This window comes from Podarcis pityusensis (assembly GCF_964106645.2).
Source record: "Podarcis pityusensis genome assembly, chromosome: 14".
Taxonomy (NCBI): domain Eukaryota; kingdom Metazoa; phylum Chordata; class Lepidosauria; order Squamata; family Lacertidae; genus Podarcis; species Podarcis pityusensis.
The window spans coordinates 33,830,506-33,846,696 of record NC_138039.1 but is presented as its reverse complement, the minus strand read 5'-3'; the positions used below and the strand labels follow the sequence as shown (position 1 = coordinate 33,846,696).

Here is a 16,191-nt window from a genome sequence, read left to right as displayed (position 1 = left end):
GGCTGGGACACAGGAGCCCTCTGGACCAGATCCCACAGCACTAGGGCTTATAGAACGAGGACTAGGACCCTCATGGGACCCTCTCCTGGGTCCAAGGAAGTCAGAGGCTGAAAAGGGCTCAATCCAGTCCCAGTCTCCAGTAGAACAGGTTGCCCACTAGAAACTCTCCATGGTCCTGCAGGTTCCACGGACAAGACCCTTTTTTGTACTGGTGAAATCCTTGGTATTTGTGGGTGCTTGTGTACTTTTACGCTGCATTCCTGAAGGATGGGTTTTAACTGCAGAACAATAGCGAGCCAAGAGACACTGCGAAACTAGAAGGATAAACACTCACCATCTATCATGCAGTGGTCTGGAGACCATAACATCCTTGCTATATCTGAACACACATTTTAGAAACATCAGCTTCATTTGTATACATATTTGGACATTTGGTTGGCATGTGGAGAGCTACCTGTGTAAGCTAAGATGGATGTATTGATGGTTATTGTATTGTTAATGTAAGCTGAAATGTTTTTCCTCTCCTGTGTGTTTCTTTCTCTCTCCTGTCCCCCCTTTTCTTCCTCTCCTTTCTATATGTTTTTTTTCCCTTTCTTCAATGAATTTGCAATACAGTGGTACCTCGGTTTTCGAACATTGCATTGCTTTGTCATTTCTAACAAACCCATCCTTTGACATATTAGATGGCATCTTTCTCAGTGATGGTCTGAACACGGCCCTGAGAGGAAGGGCACCAGATACACACTTTTAAAAATAAATAAGCACCATCGCAATCTTTGCACCATTTTTAATTTTGCAGAGTGCTTTTACAACAGCCTTGCAGAGAAGCTCTGCAGCCTCCAGTTTTATTTTGGTTTTATTAGCCTGTGAGCCCACACTTGCCTCTGTTAGCTCTTGCAAGCTCACTGCTGAGGGTGGAGTGAGGGGTGTGCACACGTGAAGTTACTAGTCACAGCTAGCAGAAAGCTGTGGGAAGAGGGCAGCAGCGTTAGCAGGTGTCAGAATGAACTACACTACTTGTGACGGCAGGAGAAACACCACATTTTCAATCGTTCCCCTCTGTGTGTGCTTGGGGGAGATCTCTGAAAGTAAAAAGCAAGCATAACACGGAGCAGGCTGCTGTACAACAACAAAGAGGCATTGCTTTTCCTTTTAAATTTGCAGGGAGCTCTTACAGTGGATAAGCATTCAAAGATGGCATTGCCCCACCTGAAGTTAAAAGTGGTACAGCCTATTCTACCACTTCAGGGTTCTTGCAGTCTTATTCTGTTGCCTGTGTGGACCAGGTCTATAGCTGGTCACCTGGAGGAAATGGGGGGAATACCATAGTTGACCAGCCAAGTGGTTATTTACAAGCATCTTTTACAATTAAAATAACCCTTTTGCACATCCTGTCCCGTTCCCCCAAGGAGCCAGAGGTTGACATGCAGGGGGGCTGTCTCATATTCTCCTCACAATCACCCTGCAACATAGGCTAGGCTGGGAGCATGTAACTGGCCCAACCTTCACAGACGTCATCACTGAGTGGGGACTTGAACACAGACCTTACTCCAGATCATGTTCTATGATGCTCTTGCTTAATACAACTACTACCCCATCACTCCACCCCAGTCTTTATTCCCAACTTCTAGGAAATCCAAGTCTTGTATGTGCAACTGCAAGAGGAGGTCTGTGTTTCTGAATGCTCTCCAATGTGAAAAATGCTCTCCCTTTGCTCTCTTCCCGTTAGACTGTAGGATCCTTGGAGCAGGAACTTACTCCCTTTTGCCTATACTATAAAGGGCTGCAGACACTGATGGGGCTATATATCTCATATTTCTTAAAGTATATTAAATTAGCACTTATTATAAAAAAAATCTTTTAAAATATCCAAAAATGAAAGGCAGCAAGGAGCATCATTCATAAAATCTTTGCTCGGTTGTCTACGAGGGCTTATTCATTATATAAGTAACCACCGATCCCCAAGTCTGAATTATATTCTGATGCTTAGGTTGCAATCCTAAACTCCAAATTTTCTTCCTCCAAATTTCACATGCACAGGACTGCACCCTTAATTGCTGAAAAGCTGCGAATTAGTCTTCAGTTGATTGTTCCCAAATCCTATGAAGTCATTTCACCTTCTCTTGATGTGGCTTTATTTTCCAGTCAAATCAAAACAAATTATTTGCAAATAATATCCTGGCCAATTCTCCGCAAATGTAAGAAGAGGTTCCTGATATTTGTAAAAATAATAATAAATATTATTATGTTGATTCTCACTAAGTCCTGTGAGGCAAGTCCTTGTTATTCCTGCAGACTGCTGGGAAAAATAAGGCTGAAGGAGAAAAATAGTGACTCACCCAAGGACAAAGAATATTCATGCCGGAGCTGTGATTCAAACCCAGTTCTTCAAAGTCCAAACACAGCTCTTAACAAAAGAGCAACACAGAGAGCTCCCTTATCATGAGTCAGACCACTGGTCTATTGTTGACTTTGACTGGCAGTAGCTCTCCCTGGTTTCAGACAGAGATTCTCTTCCAGATCTTCCTGGAGATTCCAGGGTTGAACCCAAGACCGTCTGCATGCACAGTAGAATGTCTACTGCTAATCTAACAGGCCTTCACCAACACTGGGCTTCAGACTGCATTTCATTTTCTTCTTCTTTCTTTTTAAAAAGTTCTGCCTACTCAGAATTAAGTCCTGTTGAATTCTGCAGGACTTACTGCAACGTAAAATTGCACAGGACTGCAGCTTTATTTTGACATGAATGTTTGTGGCTTAGAATCTATTTGATCAGATCCTTAGATGGCAGAACTGTATCTCTCACTGGCACACATGAGTGGGGGGGGGGGAATGTGTAGCAGCGCTTCTAAGAAAATGGGCTCTATTATTACTAGTTCAACATTTAAATCTGTCTTTCTTCTAAGAGTTAGAGCTGCTTACCCCCAAGCAATTAATAAAAGAAAGAAGCAGAGTTAGATATTAAAATCCTGTTTGATGAATAGACATGTTTTCAGTTTTTGTCTGAAAAATAACAGGGAGGAAGCTAGGTGAATCTCTGCAGCAGGGCTGGGGAACCTCAAGCTCTGGGGCTGAATACAGGCCTCCAAATCTCTTTATCTCCCTTGGGACTTTCCCCAAGAAACACCCCAGCTTTGCACCCCAAGTGTTTTTACCTGGCTGGAACGTACCCTTGAACACAGACAATGTGTCTTGTTAGTCTGGATGGAGAGGTGGGTGAACGTGTGTAGAAATCAGTATAAAGGTAAAGGGACCCCTGACCATTAGGTCCAGTTGACTCTGGGGTTGTGGCACTCATCTTGCTTTACTGGCTGAGGGAGCCGGCGTACAGCTTCCAGGTCATGTGGCCAGCATGACTAAGCCACTTCTGGCAAACCAGAGCAGCGCACGGAAACACCTTTTACCTTCCCGCCGGAGTGGTACCTATTTATCTACTTGCACTTTGGCGTGCTTTCGAACTGCTAGGTTGGCAGGAGCAGGGACCGGGCAACGGGAGCTCACCCCATCGCGGGGATTCGAACCACCAACCTTCTGATTGGCAAGTCCTAGGCTCTGTGGTTTAACCCACAGCGCCACCTGCGTTCCAGAAATCAGTATACTGAACATTTATTGCCTGCCCACTGGCACATGGCTCCCTGCAAAGTTGACCAGAATGCAATGTGGCGCTCGGGATGAAAAAGGCTCCTCATCCTTGCTCTACAGGGAAACCTATTTCCACTACCAAAAGGGCCTAATCTCTTGAGTGGCTGGGGAAACCCAGTCAAGTGGGTTGCATACACATAATTTATTTTTATTATTATTATTAAGCACCTTGGACAATGATACAGACAGCAGGACCTCCAAGGCAGGTATTAAAGCCTGAGCAGGTTGAGATCCCCAAAGCTTCATGCCACAACACGAACCTTTCAAGTGGTACAAGACTGCTGGTTTCTGTTGCAATGGACCAAAACGGCAAGCTCCCTGGAATGTGGTGCCTCATACAAAGGGAGAAACAGGAGCTTATTTTCATACGGAATTGACAGGTGCAACCTTAATGCAGGCGAACTATGAGCGCCACCGGTCTTCAGGATTTAGCAGGCGAACGTACTGAAAGGCACCGTGTCAAGACAAGAGTGGCTGATCCTATCATTGCATTGTGGCAGGCCCCAGTGTCACCGAGCACTGAGCAAGAGAACAGCCCTCTCCAGAGAAGCTTCCCTTCAACTGTTCTTACCTCATCTTCGTACACTAACAGTTTGGTTTTGCACAGCTGGATGTAACGCTCCTTCCAGAGACCAAAGAGGTCTGCACTGCTCTTCCTGATCCAGCCAGCTTTCTCCGCTTTAGTAGGACACTTTGGCTTCTCTGGGGTCTCCTCCTTCACACCCTAGCGCCACACCAGAAAAAAAGAAAGGTTGTCATTAGAAACTCAAACCTTTACACCCCCCCAGCACATTATGCAGCTATACAAGCAACTTTAATTTATGTGCACAGCATAAGAGGTGCTCAGTTTTTCTCCTGTGTCTCCCCCACACCACAATTCTCCGTTATTTAAGGAGAAAAGAAATTGCAATCAAGGCAAGAGAAACCTTTTGTGAAATGTTTGTTTGTTTGTTTGCATGTGTGTGTGTTTTTATTGCACTGCAAACGAGACAGTCGCTGCCCTCAGGCTCTCAATAAAAAAGACACAGCACACAAGGAAAAAGGAATTGGAGGGAAGAGGAAAACAAGTTCCTCCAAGTTACAGTTCTTATAATTGGCAATTGCCCACAGATCAGATCCAATCCAAGAGGACAAGGCAGCTCCTGCCATGTAGTCCTTCCGTCAGGATACTAACCCTCCCTCACATATTCATCGAGGACATGAGGCAATGCACTCAAACTGGGGCAAGATGGGCACCCCACTTTTCAGACAGGCTTAAGTGAGTCTTGCCTAACATTCCCACTTCCTCCCCCCTCCAGCCTTTGAGGACTGGCATGTGGGGGTTCACCTGAGCACCCCTACAGTATAACGTAGAATAAATGCGTTGAAGAGAAAGGTATGGTAAAGGAGAAGTGAGAAATCTAAAGTAAAAAGTAAAAAAAGAGAAAAGGATAATAACATCACAGAAACTGAGATATGAACCAGGAGAGAGGCAAGGATCTGGAGCTCCGGATTCCACGACTTCTACACAGATGCAGTAATGTTATATGCAACAATGGTAGACAGCAGGCGGTTGCTTGCTTGCTTGGCCAGGCCTGGGATATATAGCAGGAGCCTGGTCTCTCTCTAATCTACTCCTACCACTTCCAGCCACATTGCTCACCCATGGGGACTAGCAGAAAATCAGCAGGGAGACTCGCACCCTGAACATGTGCGTTAGGTGGGGGGACGGGTGCTTTGTCAACGCTACCTCTGGAAACCATCCAACTGACTGAAAACGTATTTTTTAAATTCGTTGAAAGAAATGGTTTAAGATCCCTCAGTAATTCAGGGTTCTCTTTGACAAGACTATACATATATCACATTAGATATATATAAACTGTGGACAGATAGATAACTAAATGTATATATAACTATAAATATAACATGGTGTTTCCTGTTCTCACTTTTCAGTCACATTCATACCCTTTTTTTCGCCTTAAAAAAAATAAGCCTTGGCCTCAGGCACACTTGCTCAGAGCTGCACTAATAGAAGCCCATAGCCAGGACGGCTACTCAAACACACCAATATAGTCTAAGAAAAAAACATCCTAAATTCCAGCACACCTTCCTATTAAGGGCAAACAGCTTCTATTTTCCAGGCCAAATAGCCACCTCCCCCCCAATATATCTCTCTCTTTAAAGTCTCATAATATCTTGTGAGAGCTGACAGGATGAGTTCAAATACACTTTGCAGCACACATTCTCAGAAGATCAGATATAAACTTCCTTTCATGAGTCTGTCCCCAACATTGGAAAATCTTCAAGATTGGTTTGCATGACTTTCAAATAGCACCGCAAAGGGGAAATATATTAGAAAGAAAATGGGGGAAAGCACAAACACAGAGAATTGCTGAAATGGATATTCTGGTGATTTGTTTGTTTGTTTGTTTATATTTTTATTTGATTTATATACCATCCTTTATCAAAAGATCCCAGGGCGGTATTATTATTACTAATATAAGTATTATATTAATAATATAATAACCCTTTATCAAAAGATCCCGGGGCAGTGTACAACATTAAGAACACATTTTATGGAGAATCAATAATAAAAACATAATAAAAAGCATAGCAACAGGCAGCATAATAATAAAACAATCATAATAACAGTCGTACATGCCACCAGCTTTAACACACCGTAAGTTATTTAATGAGTTAAAAGCCCGAGTAAAGAGGAATGTTTTTGCCTGGCATCTAAAGACATGTAATGATGGCACCAGGCGAGTCTCCCTTGGGAAAGCATTCCAGTTGGGGGGCCACCACAGAAACGGCCTGTTCTCTTATTGCCACCCTTTGAACCTCTAGAGAAGTCCCTGAGATGATAAGCGCAGGGTCTGGATCGGTTTGTATGGGGAGAGGCGGTCCTTAAAGTATTGAGGTCCTGAGGCTTAATAGGTCAACCCCATCACTTTGAATTTGGCCTGGAAACTAACTGACAGCCAGGGCAGATGGGTCAGGATATGCTCCAACCATCTTGTTCTGGCGAACAATCTGGCCATTACATTTTGCACCAGCTGAAGGTTAGGTTATCTTACTCTTTTTTTCTCCCACTGCCAATTAAAAACTTCTCTTCTGTTGCTGCTCAACATATTCACTGTAAGTACTGCTCTTTGTAAAAAAAATTTGTTTGAACATTTGTGTTTTAGTGCTTGGATCACTGTTGCACTGATGTTTGCTCTTTGTTTATAAGTTGCTCTGAGCAACTGCTTTGTGAAGAGGGAAAGCAGGGCATAAAATTGTTTTGAATAAAAAATAATTAAATCTGGCTATAAATGTGCAATACAAACAAACAAACAAACAAACAAACAAACAAGTACCCCAAATATATTCCTTATGGGAACCTGACTATTCCTAATTTTAATTAGACTGATGCTGAAAAGGTTTGCAATTTAGATTTCTTATTCAAATCTCTTTGAGGGACTGTATTTTATATAATTGATTTTTTATTTCTATTCTTTGTATATTGTATTGTTGTTTTATTGCTGTGGCCGATGGCTGGTGCAAATAAAGATTCATTCATTCATTCTTTGAGGGTAAGGATATGAGGAGTGCTTAAATCAGATTAAATGTACTATTTTTAAAAAACAAGAACTCATCTTTCTAATATACCAGGAACTTATGTCTTACTACGTATTACCACTTCCTGCAACTTTCAGTTCTTGTACAAATATAGACATGTCAGGATTTCTGATTAAGCTCCTTTTGGTGCAACTCTTAGAAGCATATCAAGAGTCTATAACTCTAACCTCCTTTGCACAGGGCAAAAGAAAGAAAAACTATGAACCAGATCATTGAAATTCAGGCAGAAATCTTATGGAGTAAGTCCCTACTGAATGTGTATGAGGCTTACTTCTGAGACATATGCAAAATTGCAGTGCAACAAATACAAGTTCTGCAAATGGCAGTCGTGGGTTTCTCTGCATGTTTGACCCCAGTGATCACACCACTGTCATGTATTTAATGGTTTGTTTTTTAGGGTTTTGGGGGGGGGCAGCCAGTGCATCAAAAATAAAGTTACTCCAGTTGCTGGAACGAGCATACCAGTTCACTTCTTTGTAGTGGTCTGCAGCTAGTGTGGTCCAGCAATAAACGCGGTGGACTTGGAAGCCGCACTACTGCTTTGAAATCAGTGCTCTGACATGGATCCAAAGGATGCCCACTGGCAAGTCACCAGGTATATGGCCAACAGAGGTTAGCTCAGCTGTTTCCGGTGTAACATTGGCTACAGCAGATGTATAACTAGTGGTACCCTCCCTCCTAGTCTCCTCCCACACTGTAACCAAAATGTGCACAGTGGATTCGAATATTAGTGATGAAATTCTGGACTGCACCATTTCAACTTCCACAGGGTACGATTACATTTTTTGATACTCACACACAAATTTTCAAACTAGCCTATCTAGAACTTCTTTGGACCAGAAATGGAAGACACGACATGACTTAAACCACTTGTTGCGGTAGAAGGGTATGTGAACTCTGGCTATTGCAGGGAAAATAACCCACAAATTACATGTTTCTAAGGAAGACCTGGGTCATTTCAAAGCTGTTGATGGAATTTCATTTCTTTTGTGTCAAATTATGATGTACAAAGCTCTCTTCCCCCACATTAGTGAAAATCTTGATATACAGTCATACCTTGGATCTCAAACGCCTTGGCTCCCAAACAATTGAAACCCAGAAGTGAGTGTTCTGGTTTCTGAATGTTCTTTTGGAACCCAAACGTCCATCGCGGCTTCCGATTGGCTCCAGGAGCTTCCTGCAGCCAATCAGAAACCACGCTTTGGTTCCCAAACGTTTTGGAAGTCTAACAGACTTCCAGAACAGATTCCATTCAACTTCCAAGGTATGACTGTACCACTCTCTCTCCCTCTCTCTCCTGGAGAAGAATACTTTAAGCCTTGCTTCCAAGTATACTCGAATATTACCTGAAGGGAGCTTTGCATTTGTATGTGTGGAAAATTCAGACATATGACTTTACACATACAGTCTAAAAAAGGTCCTGTCCAAAATTTAACCTTTTGGCTTCCATTGTACGCTGAACATTTATTATGGGACAAACAGAAATTCCAGTTTGAGGGAGAAGTTGACAAATGTTGGATGGCTTTAATAGTAATCTAACGTTTAGGCTGTATATCTGAAGGAGCGTCTCCACCCCCATCGTTCTACCCGGACATTGAGGTCCAGCACCGAGGGCCTTCTGGCGGTTCCCTCACTGCGAGAAGCCAAGTTACAGGGAACCAGGCAGAGGGCCTTCTCGGTAGTGGCGCCCTCCCTGTGGAACGCCCTCCCACCAGATGTCAAAGAGAACAACAACTACCAAGACTTCTAGAAGACATATGAAGGCAGCCCCGTTTAGGGAAGCTTTTAATGTTTGATGTATGACAGTATTTTAATATTTTTTTGGAAGACGCCCAGAGTGGCTGGGGAAGCCCAGCCAGATGGGTGGGGTATAAATAAATTATTATTATTATTATTATTATTATTATTATTATTATTATTATTTAGGCTTGCCAGGACCCCTGCCCCTTTCCCAATAGGGAAGGGTGGGGTGTGTGTCTCCTATTTCCCATTCAGCTTCATTCAGAGGCACTTGGAGAATCTACAAGGTGCAGCATAAACTCAGAGGCAGTCAGGAAGAGGGCTTAGACAAGTCTTCTGTTGCCTCCAAGGCACTCAGAGGACTCTGCAACGCAGACTTAAGTTCCGACAAGCATGCCTGTTGGGTTGGTGGGTACTCAATGTGGTGAGCAAACTTGTGGACAGTTGCTTCCTGAAGATCTGAGGCCACAATTTCCTTTTGCAATCCTTTCAAAGCAGTTGCCCTCAAACACTTTCAAAAATGATTTTTTTTTTTTTTTTTTTTGGCAGTTAAGTTGTCTATGGAGGTTCTGCTGGGCTTTACAAGGGACCAAGCCTTTAGTGTGACAGACCCAGTCCTGTGGAACTCCATATCACTAGAGTTTCAGCAGGAATCTGAAAAAAATGTGTTTCAGACAGGCCTTTGCAATGTGAATTTCTTTTTTAGTAACCAGTATTTACTGATGTTTTAATTGACCTTTTTACAAATTGGTATACTGTATTTGTTTTTTTGTTTTTTAATGAAAGCGCAGTCCATAAAGACATAGAAAAAAAGATTTCTTTTCTTGCAAATAAAAATGGCACAAGATTGTAAAAAAAGCACCTTTGCAATTTTCTGTTGCCTAAAATCCTGGAAACAATTAAGGAAGATAACAGTGTGAATGTGAAAAAGGAAATAAGAAGATATAGTGATGGCAACCAGCTTTAAAAATGAATCAAATCTATCATCTCTTAATTAGCATGATCAGTGGATACTAGCCAAAATACAGTAGGTCAATGTAACCTCCCTGTTCAGTAACGGTTTAGCAGAGAATACCAGATGCTAGTCAAAGGCAAAGTTTATTTTCCAGGTATGGGGAACTTGTAGTCCTTTGGTAACTGCTGGACCACAATTCCCATCATCCCTGGCCATTGTCTGTGCTGGCTGGGACTGATGGGAAGTGGAGTCCAACAATATATAGAGGCCACAAGTTCCCTATCCTTGTTATAATTCCTTAAATGGTCATGAACATGGCAGGCTCAGCCTAGAGATAACACCTGTGGTTGACCTGTCCTGTGTGTTAACTAATCCTGAAACAAACCCACTGCTCAATGCCATACTTGCAAGATATGTCACAATTCCCTCAACCACCTAAGTACAGCACAGTGATGACAAAGGACAACTAATTACCGTAAGCTGCAGCACCTTGGGGCTGAAATGGTTTGACTACAACTCCCAGCTAATGAGAACTGTAGTCCAACAGTGTCTGGGGACCCAAGGCTGAAGGACACTGTAGCCTAGCCCATGCTTTGCAGAGCCAGTCCAAGGCATTTTGCTACCAGAGGCAAAGAATAAAGTGATGCCTTCCCTTCTGCTACATTCTGTGTAAAAAAGCTAACCAGACTGACAGCTGAATCTTACTTCAGCTCTGGCAATGGGGCAGTGCCTTCCGCTGCATCGGAGGCCAATAGGCTCACCTAGTGCTCACAATATGGCACACACAGCTTTGTCCATTGCCCAACCCTTAGCATCTACCACCTGAGGCAGCTTCCTCACTCTGCCTAATGGTAGGGTCGGTCTTGAGGTTTTGCATGCAAATGATTCTAGGTTCAAGCCCCAGCCTCTCCAGGTAATTCTGGGGAACTCTCCTTTCCGAAAACCCAGAGAGCCACTGTCAATCAGTGCAGACCAGGAATGGGGAACCTGTAGCCCCCCAGACTGCACCTCCCATCGCACCAGCAAGCATGGGCCAACGGACAGGGATGATGAAAGCTGGAGTCCAGCAACATCTAGAAGGCCACAATGTAGACTAAACCAGGGTTTCCCAAAGTTGAGTCTCCAGCTGCTTTTGAACTACAACTCCCATCATCCCTGGCCACTGGTCCTAGTACCTAGGGATGATGGGAGTTGTAGTCCAATAACAACTGAAGATTTGTTTGGGAAACCGTGGACTAAACCAAGCTTGATGGACAATGATCTGACTCAGTATAAAGCAACATGCTATGTCTCCATGGCAAACTTATATAGATTTTAACAACATAATTGTTGCGGCTTCATGCACACTTTTCTGGGAATCACAGAATGCCTCACAGAACTACAGTTCCCAAGAAGCACTGCAGAGAGGGTAGCAGTACTGAACCTTTTTAAAAAGTCTGATGAGTAAATATATGCTCTTATTCTTCACTGCCCAACAGGATTGAAACTGGTTTACATCTGTAGCATCGCCATGCCCTTATAAAGCCTTGCAAGCCATTTCCTTTCCCCACTTCCCATTTCTCCATGAGGACGGAACAGCTGAAGGCTCCATGAAATCTCTTTTAAAAACAAAACAAAACCCACTCGATAGTGCAACAGCCCATTAGCAGAGAGAAAGCAGCTTATGGGTTGCCAGTACAAAAGTGCCCTGACAGAATTGGTGCAAGCACGAGTTTGTTGGCAGAAGGAAGCAGCAGCCCCATTTGAAAAGGCAAGAGTTTCAAAATGCAAAACAAGGGGGAAACCAGGGAAGGAAAGAAGCAGCAGCCTGATCTTCTGGACGGATCCATTTAAACTCTAGGATGAGGGGAAATGGTACACCCCGGGCCAGAGGCGATTTGGGTAGAGATGCACAAAAGAATAAACAACACTTTAAAGGAGAAGCATGCTAACCTATATAGGAAAGTAGTTTTTAGCTGCAAATAAGCACACACTGAAAGCATGCTATGTGCTCTTAGCAAAGCAGGTCTCTATCTTGGGTTACCACCTATATCCTATTGCAGCAACATCAGCACAGGAGAGGCAGAATGTAGTAAATATAATGGGTTCAGTTGCCTTCTTGTGACCCTTTGAATTAATTATGTCAAGAGTTTAAATAGCCCAGTGGTCTGTACTGAATTGCTTCCAAGTACAAAATGTAGGAAGGGCAATAGTTCACTGGCAGTGCGCACGCTTTGCATGCAGAAGGTCCCAGGTTTAATCCCCGGCATCTCCAAGAAGGTCTGGAAAAGATTTACTGTCTGAAACCCTGGAGAGCTACTGCCAGTCAATGTAAACCAGGGGGACCCACTAATATGCTGTTACACTGCAACTCCCATCATCCCTGACTTGCTGGCTGGGGCTGATGGGAGTTGTAGTCCCACATCTGGAAAACACAATGTTTGCTTTCCCAGTTGTAGACAATATTGAGCCAGGTAAACTAATGATGCGACTTGGCAGCTTCCTATGCTCCTATGAGTTTGAGTATTAATTTATCGAGTTATTTGCCCACAAACTATCAATAGCTATGGGTCATTGTCAAGGATGCTGCTGGGTCCAGGGAGGGATTGCTAAGATGTGTCCAGGAGATATAGGAAGCTGCCTCATACTGAGTCAGACCACTGGCCCACCTAGCTGCATACTGTTTGCACTAACTGGCAGCAGCTCTCTGGACTTTCCCGGCCCTACCTAGAGACACTGGGGATCAAAATTGGGACCTATTACATGCAAAACAGATGCTCTGTCAGTGAGATACAGGCCTCTCCATCCCAACCAACTGGCAAATAGGAAGCTCCCTTATACTGAATCAGACCACTGGTCCATCTAGCTCAGTACTGTCCACACTGACTGGCAGCAGCTCTCCAGGGTTTCAGTTCAGGGGCATTCCTAATCCTACCAGGATCGAACCTTGGAACTTCAACATGCAAAGCAGACATTCTACCACGGAGCAACAGTCCTTAAAGGCATTTCTCTCAGGTTGCTTCATCAGACTGCATGTCAGAGTTGCACAATGGGTCACTACGATCTGGAGAGATTGAGGATGCCTGAGTCTGGCCCCTTCTACCCTGGGCTATGACAATTCCCTGCTTCTTGTGAGCCATGGCAACCAAGAAACACCCACACACCCCCAGCTGTCTTGAGCCAAAAGCACACTCCAAGCATCATTTCCTACAGCGAGGTTCACCCAGTTCAATTTATCAGCAACTGCTGCCTAAGCATTGCCAGCTTTTGTTTTATTTTTTAAATTGGCCCTGCTCCACTGTTTTCAACAGCAACTTGGTGCCCAGGAATTAAGCCAGCAAAGCTGTCCCACCGACACTTGATGCCTAAGACTGGAGTGTGCTAAGCTGCTACAAAAGGCACAGGAGCAAGGTTAGAGCAGGAAGTTTGGCAACTTTCTCCACCGCCTGAGTTTTCTCATAGCAGGGCAAAGCAACTCCAGAGAGACCTCTGAAGCACGTGCTCCTTTTCCAGCAGCCTCGGACATCCATCAACAAAACAAGCTATGTTTTCCTCCCTCTCCTTTTCCCAGGCCAAAGACCATTCCATGCCAATAGGAAAACAAACTTTTAAAAAGACTTTCATCCAGGCCCTTTTGAGAGCTCCCTCTGTTTAATTTCAGCAGGAAGCAGGGGGAAGGGGGGAGCGTCCAGTCGTCGTCCCCAATTACCTCTATCCTCTACTACAGTATATTTGCCCTCCACCAGCTTTTCCTAACCTCCCCCCCAAAAAAGCTTTTGAAACTGACATACTCCTCTTCGGATGTTAAACTTAACAAGTTCAGTCAGCTTTCAAAACAAGATCTGGGTAAGAATGTTTAAGAAGGTAGTTTCTGTTGCATGCTCTGTACCCTAGTTTCTGGCAATCTATCGATCTAGGATCCATCCTATTCTCTTGACCGCAATTTGTTTTAACTGATTTTAATATTGTGTTTTCACATGGTTGTAAACCGCCCGGGACCCCACAGCGAAGGGCTGATAAGAAATCTAAATAATCATCACAGGATCAAACACACGCCCAGCCAAGAGCAGAGGAAAGCAAGCAGTTGGACCCAGAGGACTAGAAACTTAACTTCTTGAACGAACAGAAAAGGGGCACATTCCTCGCTCCTCTATCTTGTAACTCGCCACATCTCGCCCATTCCTTCTCCCTCCCAAGTATGCAAAGCCTTTTTAAGCTGCCTTCCTTTGCCAACCCATTGCACTCGAAACATTACTCACATCTTCCATGGTGGAGATGGGGGGGGGGAGGGAGAGAGAGGAAAGAGGAGGGCGATGCGTCTCCCACCCCTTGCAAAAATAATAATAATAATTCTTATTATTATCTGGATTCCTCTCCAAACACGCCGGGCGCGCTTCTTCGCTCGGAGATCGCTTTTTAATGCCTTCTTAGGAGCCTCGGGGCTGTTCTTCCATCCTTCGCCCGGGCTCTGCCGGAGTCCCGGAGCTTGCAAGCAACAGCAGCAGCCGGCGGATCAAACATGCCGGGTTCGGGCGCTGGGGAGGGAAAGGGGAGATGGAGGTTCAACAACTTTCCAGGCTGGCGAAGAGAAAAAGAAAAGTCCAGGGTTCGTTCGGAAGTTGCAAAGAAACCAGCTCCGGCGCCGATGCTGCTTTGCAGCGCCTCTGACTGCGCCTCTGTTTGCTTCGAAACAACTTTGCAAAAAGAAGACACAGCGGCAGCGGCAGCAGAAAAATATTGGTTTCCGGTAGTAGCTTGAGCTCTTAGGGAAGGAGAGGAGGAGGAGGAACCAGCAGCAGCTGAGAAGGGGAAGCTGTTTCCCCCCCCCCCTCCCCACCTACACAGCCACACTGGGTGAGATCCAGCTCCAGCTTGCAGGGCTGTCTGCAGCGTGCCAGCGTCTACTCGGGAGTAAGTCCCGCATGAGCGCCTCGACTCCAAAGCGAGAGGCTCTGGGGACACCGGACTTGCCCGAGCTAGTGACTCCCAGGTGTTGCTGAACTACAACTCCCCTTTTTGGGTGCTGGGAGTTGTAGGCAAACGACCTCTGGAGGGTGTCATCTTGAGGACCAGCTGGTGTGCATTCTGAACAGCCCTATACGCAATCATTTTATTCATTTGTCACTTTTTTACCAGCAAAAAGTCTCAGAGAGGCATAGAATGAAGGTTTAAACTGCAACACACACACGTACAAAGACAAACAAACACACAAATTCAATACTTAGGGTGTATAAAACCTTACTGCATAATAATCTTGTACATTTGTCTAAAAGTGCAAAGAGCTTCACCTGCATTATCTACTCCTAATCCATGAAACAATTGCCGTAAACAAATTAAAATATATAAAATCCACTGTTAGGCAATTCTAGATCGTGCCCCCTTTAGGCTCCCCAGATTCTACACCTCTGATTTAAGAGAGCAGAAGACCTTCAGACAGGTGGGTAGGTTCTGGGCTGGAGGAATGAAGGAAACAGGCAGGGATGTATTGGGCTATAAGAAGAGAAAGTGATGGGGACCCAAGACCCCAGGGAGGGGCACTTAGCACAGTCACGGTTAGTAGCCCCTCTCCTACCAGGGGAACTGCAGTTGTCCTATCAGCCAGCCCTCAGGTCTAGTACGGCTGCTGTTGCTGAATACCAGGCCAGCTCTGAGTAAGACCTACCTCACCCAAGATCTGATTACAGATGAGGAGGCTGATCTGGTCTGTATCATGGAGACCTGGGTGGGTGAGCAGAGTGGAGTTGGTCTCATCTAGCTGTGCTTACCTGGGTGCATAATGCAGTATCAGGGCAGACTTAAGGATGGGGAGGGGAAATTGCTATAGTCCATAGGGATTCCATCTCTCTCTCTCCAAGCTCTCTGTCTTGTTGTGGGGTGTGTGTGGAAGAGATCTAGAGTGTGTGTTCCTGGCACTGGGCAATTGGGACAAATTAGGAATTCTGTTGGTTTGCCGCATACCTTGCTGCCCAGTAGTCTTCCTGCAGGGTTGAGGACTCCCAGACTCCTGTTTTTGAGGGACTTCAACATCCATGCCAAGGTGAATGGCTATGGAGTGGCTCGGAACTTCATGGCTGCCACGATGACCATGGGACATGTCACCAGTCCAAGACATGTGGCAGGCCACAGTCTGGACCTTGTTTTCTTAACTGGGAAAAAAGAGGGTGACCTGAAAGTGTGGGGGTGTATTGGCATCAGTCTTTTGTCTGATCACTTCCTGTTGAGATTTAGGCTTTCAGCACCTCTTCTGCTCTGCAGAGGTAGGGACCTATAAGGAG

General features: G+C 44.7%; 1 protein-coding gene across 2 annotated transcripts in view; it reads right to left on the bottom strand.

The window, feature by feature from the left end:
• PLEKHO2 (pleckstrin homology domain containing O2) overlaps positions 1–14,658 on the bottom strand; it is a 35,994-nt gene extending 21,336 nt beyond the window's left edge. For both annotated transcript variants that reach the window (XR_013979227.1, XM_080980410.1), the window contains exons 1-2: positions 14,176–14,658; positions 4,214–4,366 (exon numbers count right to left, since the gene is read on the bottom strand). Coding sequence is in view for 1 of the 2 variants with exons in the window: in XM_080980410.1 (XP_080836536.1) it covers positions 4,214–4,366; positions 14,176–14,184 (162 nt within the window). In the remaining variant the exon portion in view is untranslated. The remainder of the gene's footprint in view (positions 1–4,213; positions 4,367–14,175) is intronic.
• Between the last annotated feature and the right edge of the window lie 1,533 nt (positions 14,659–16,191).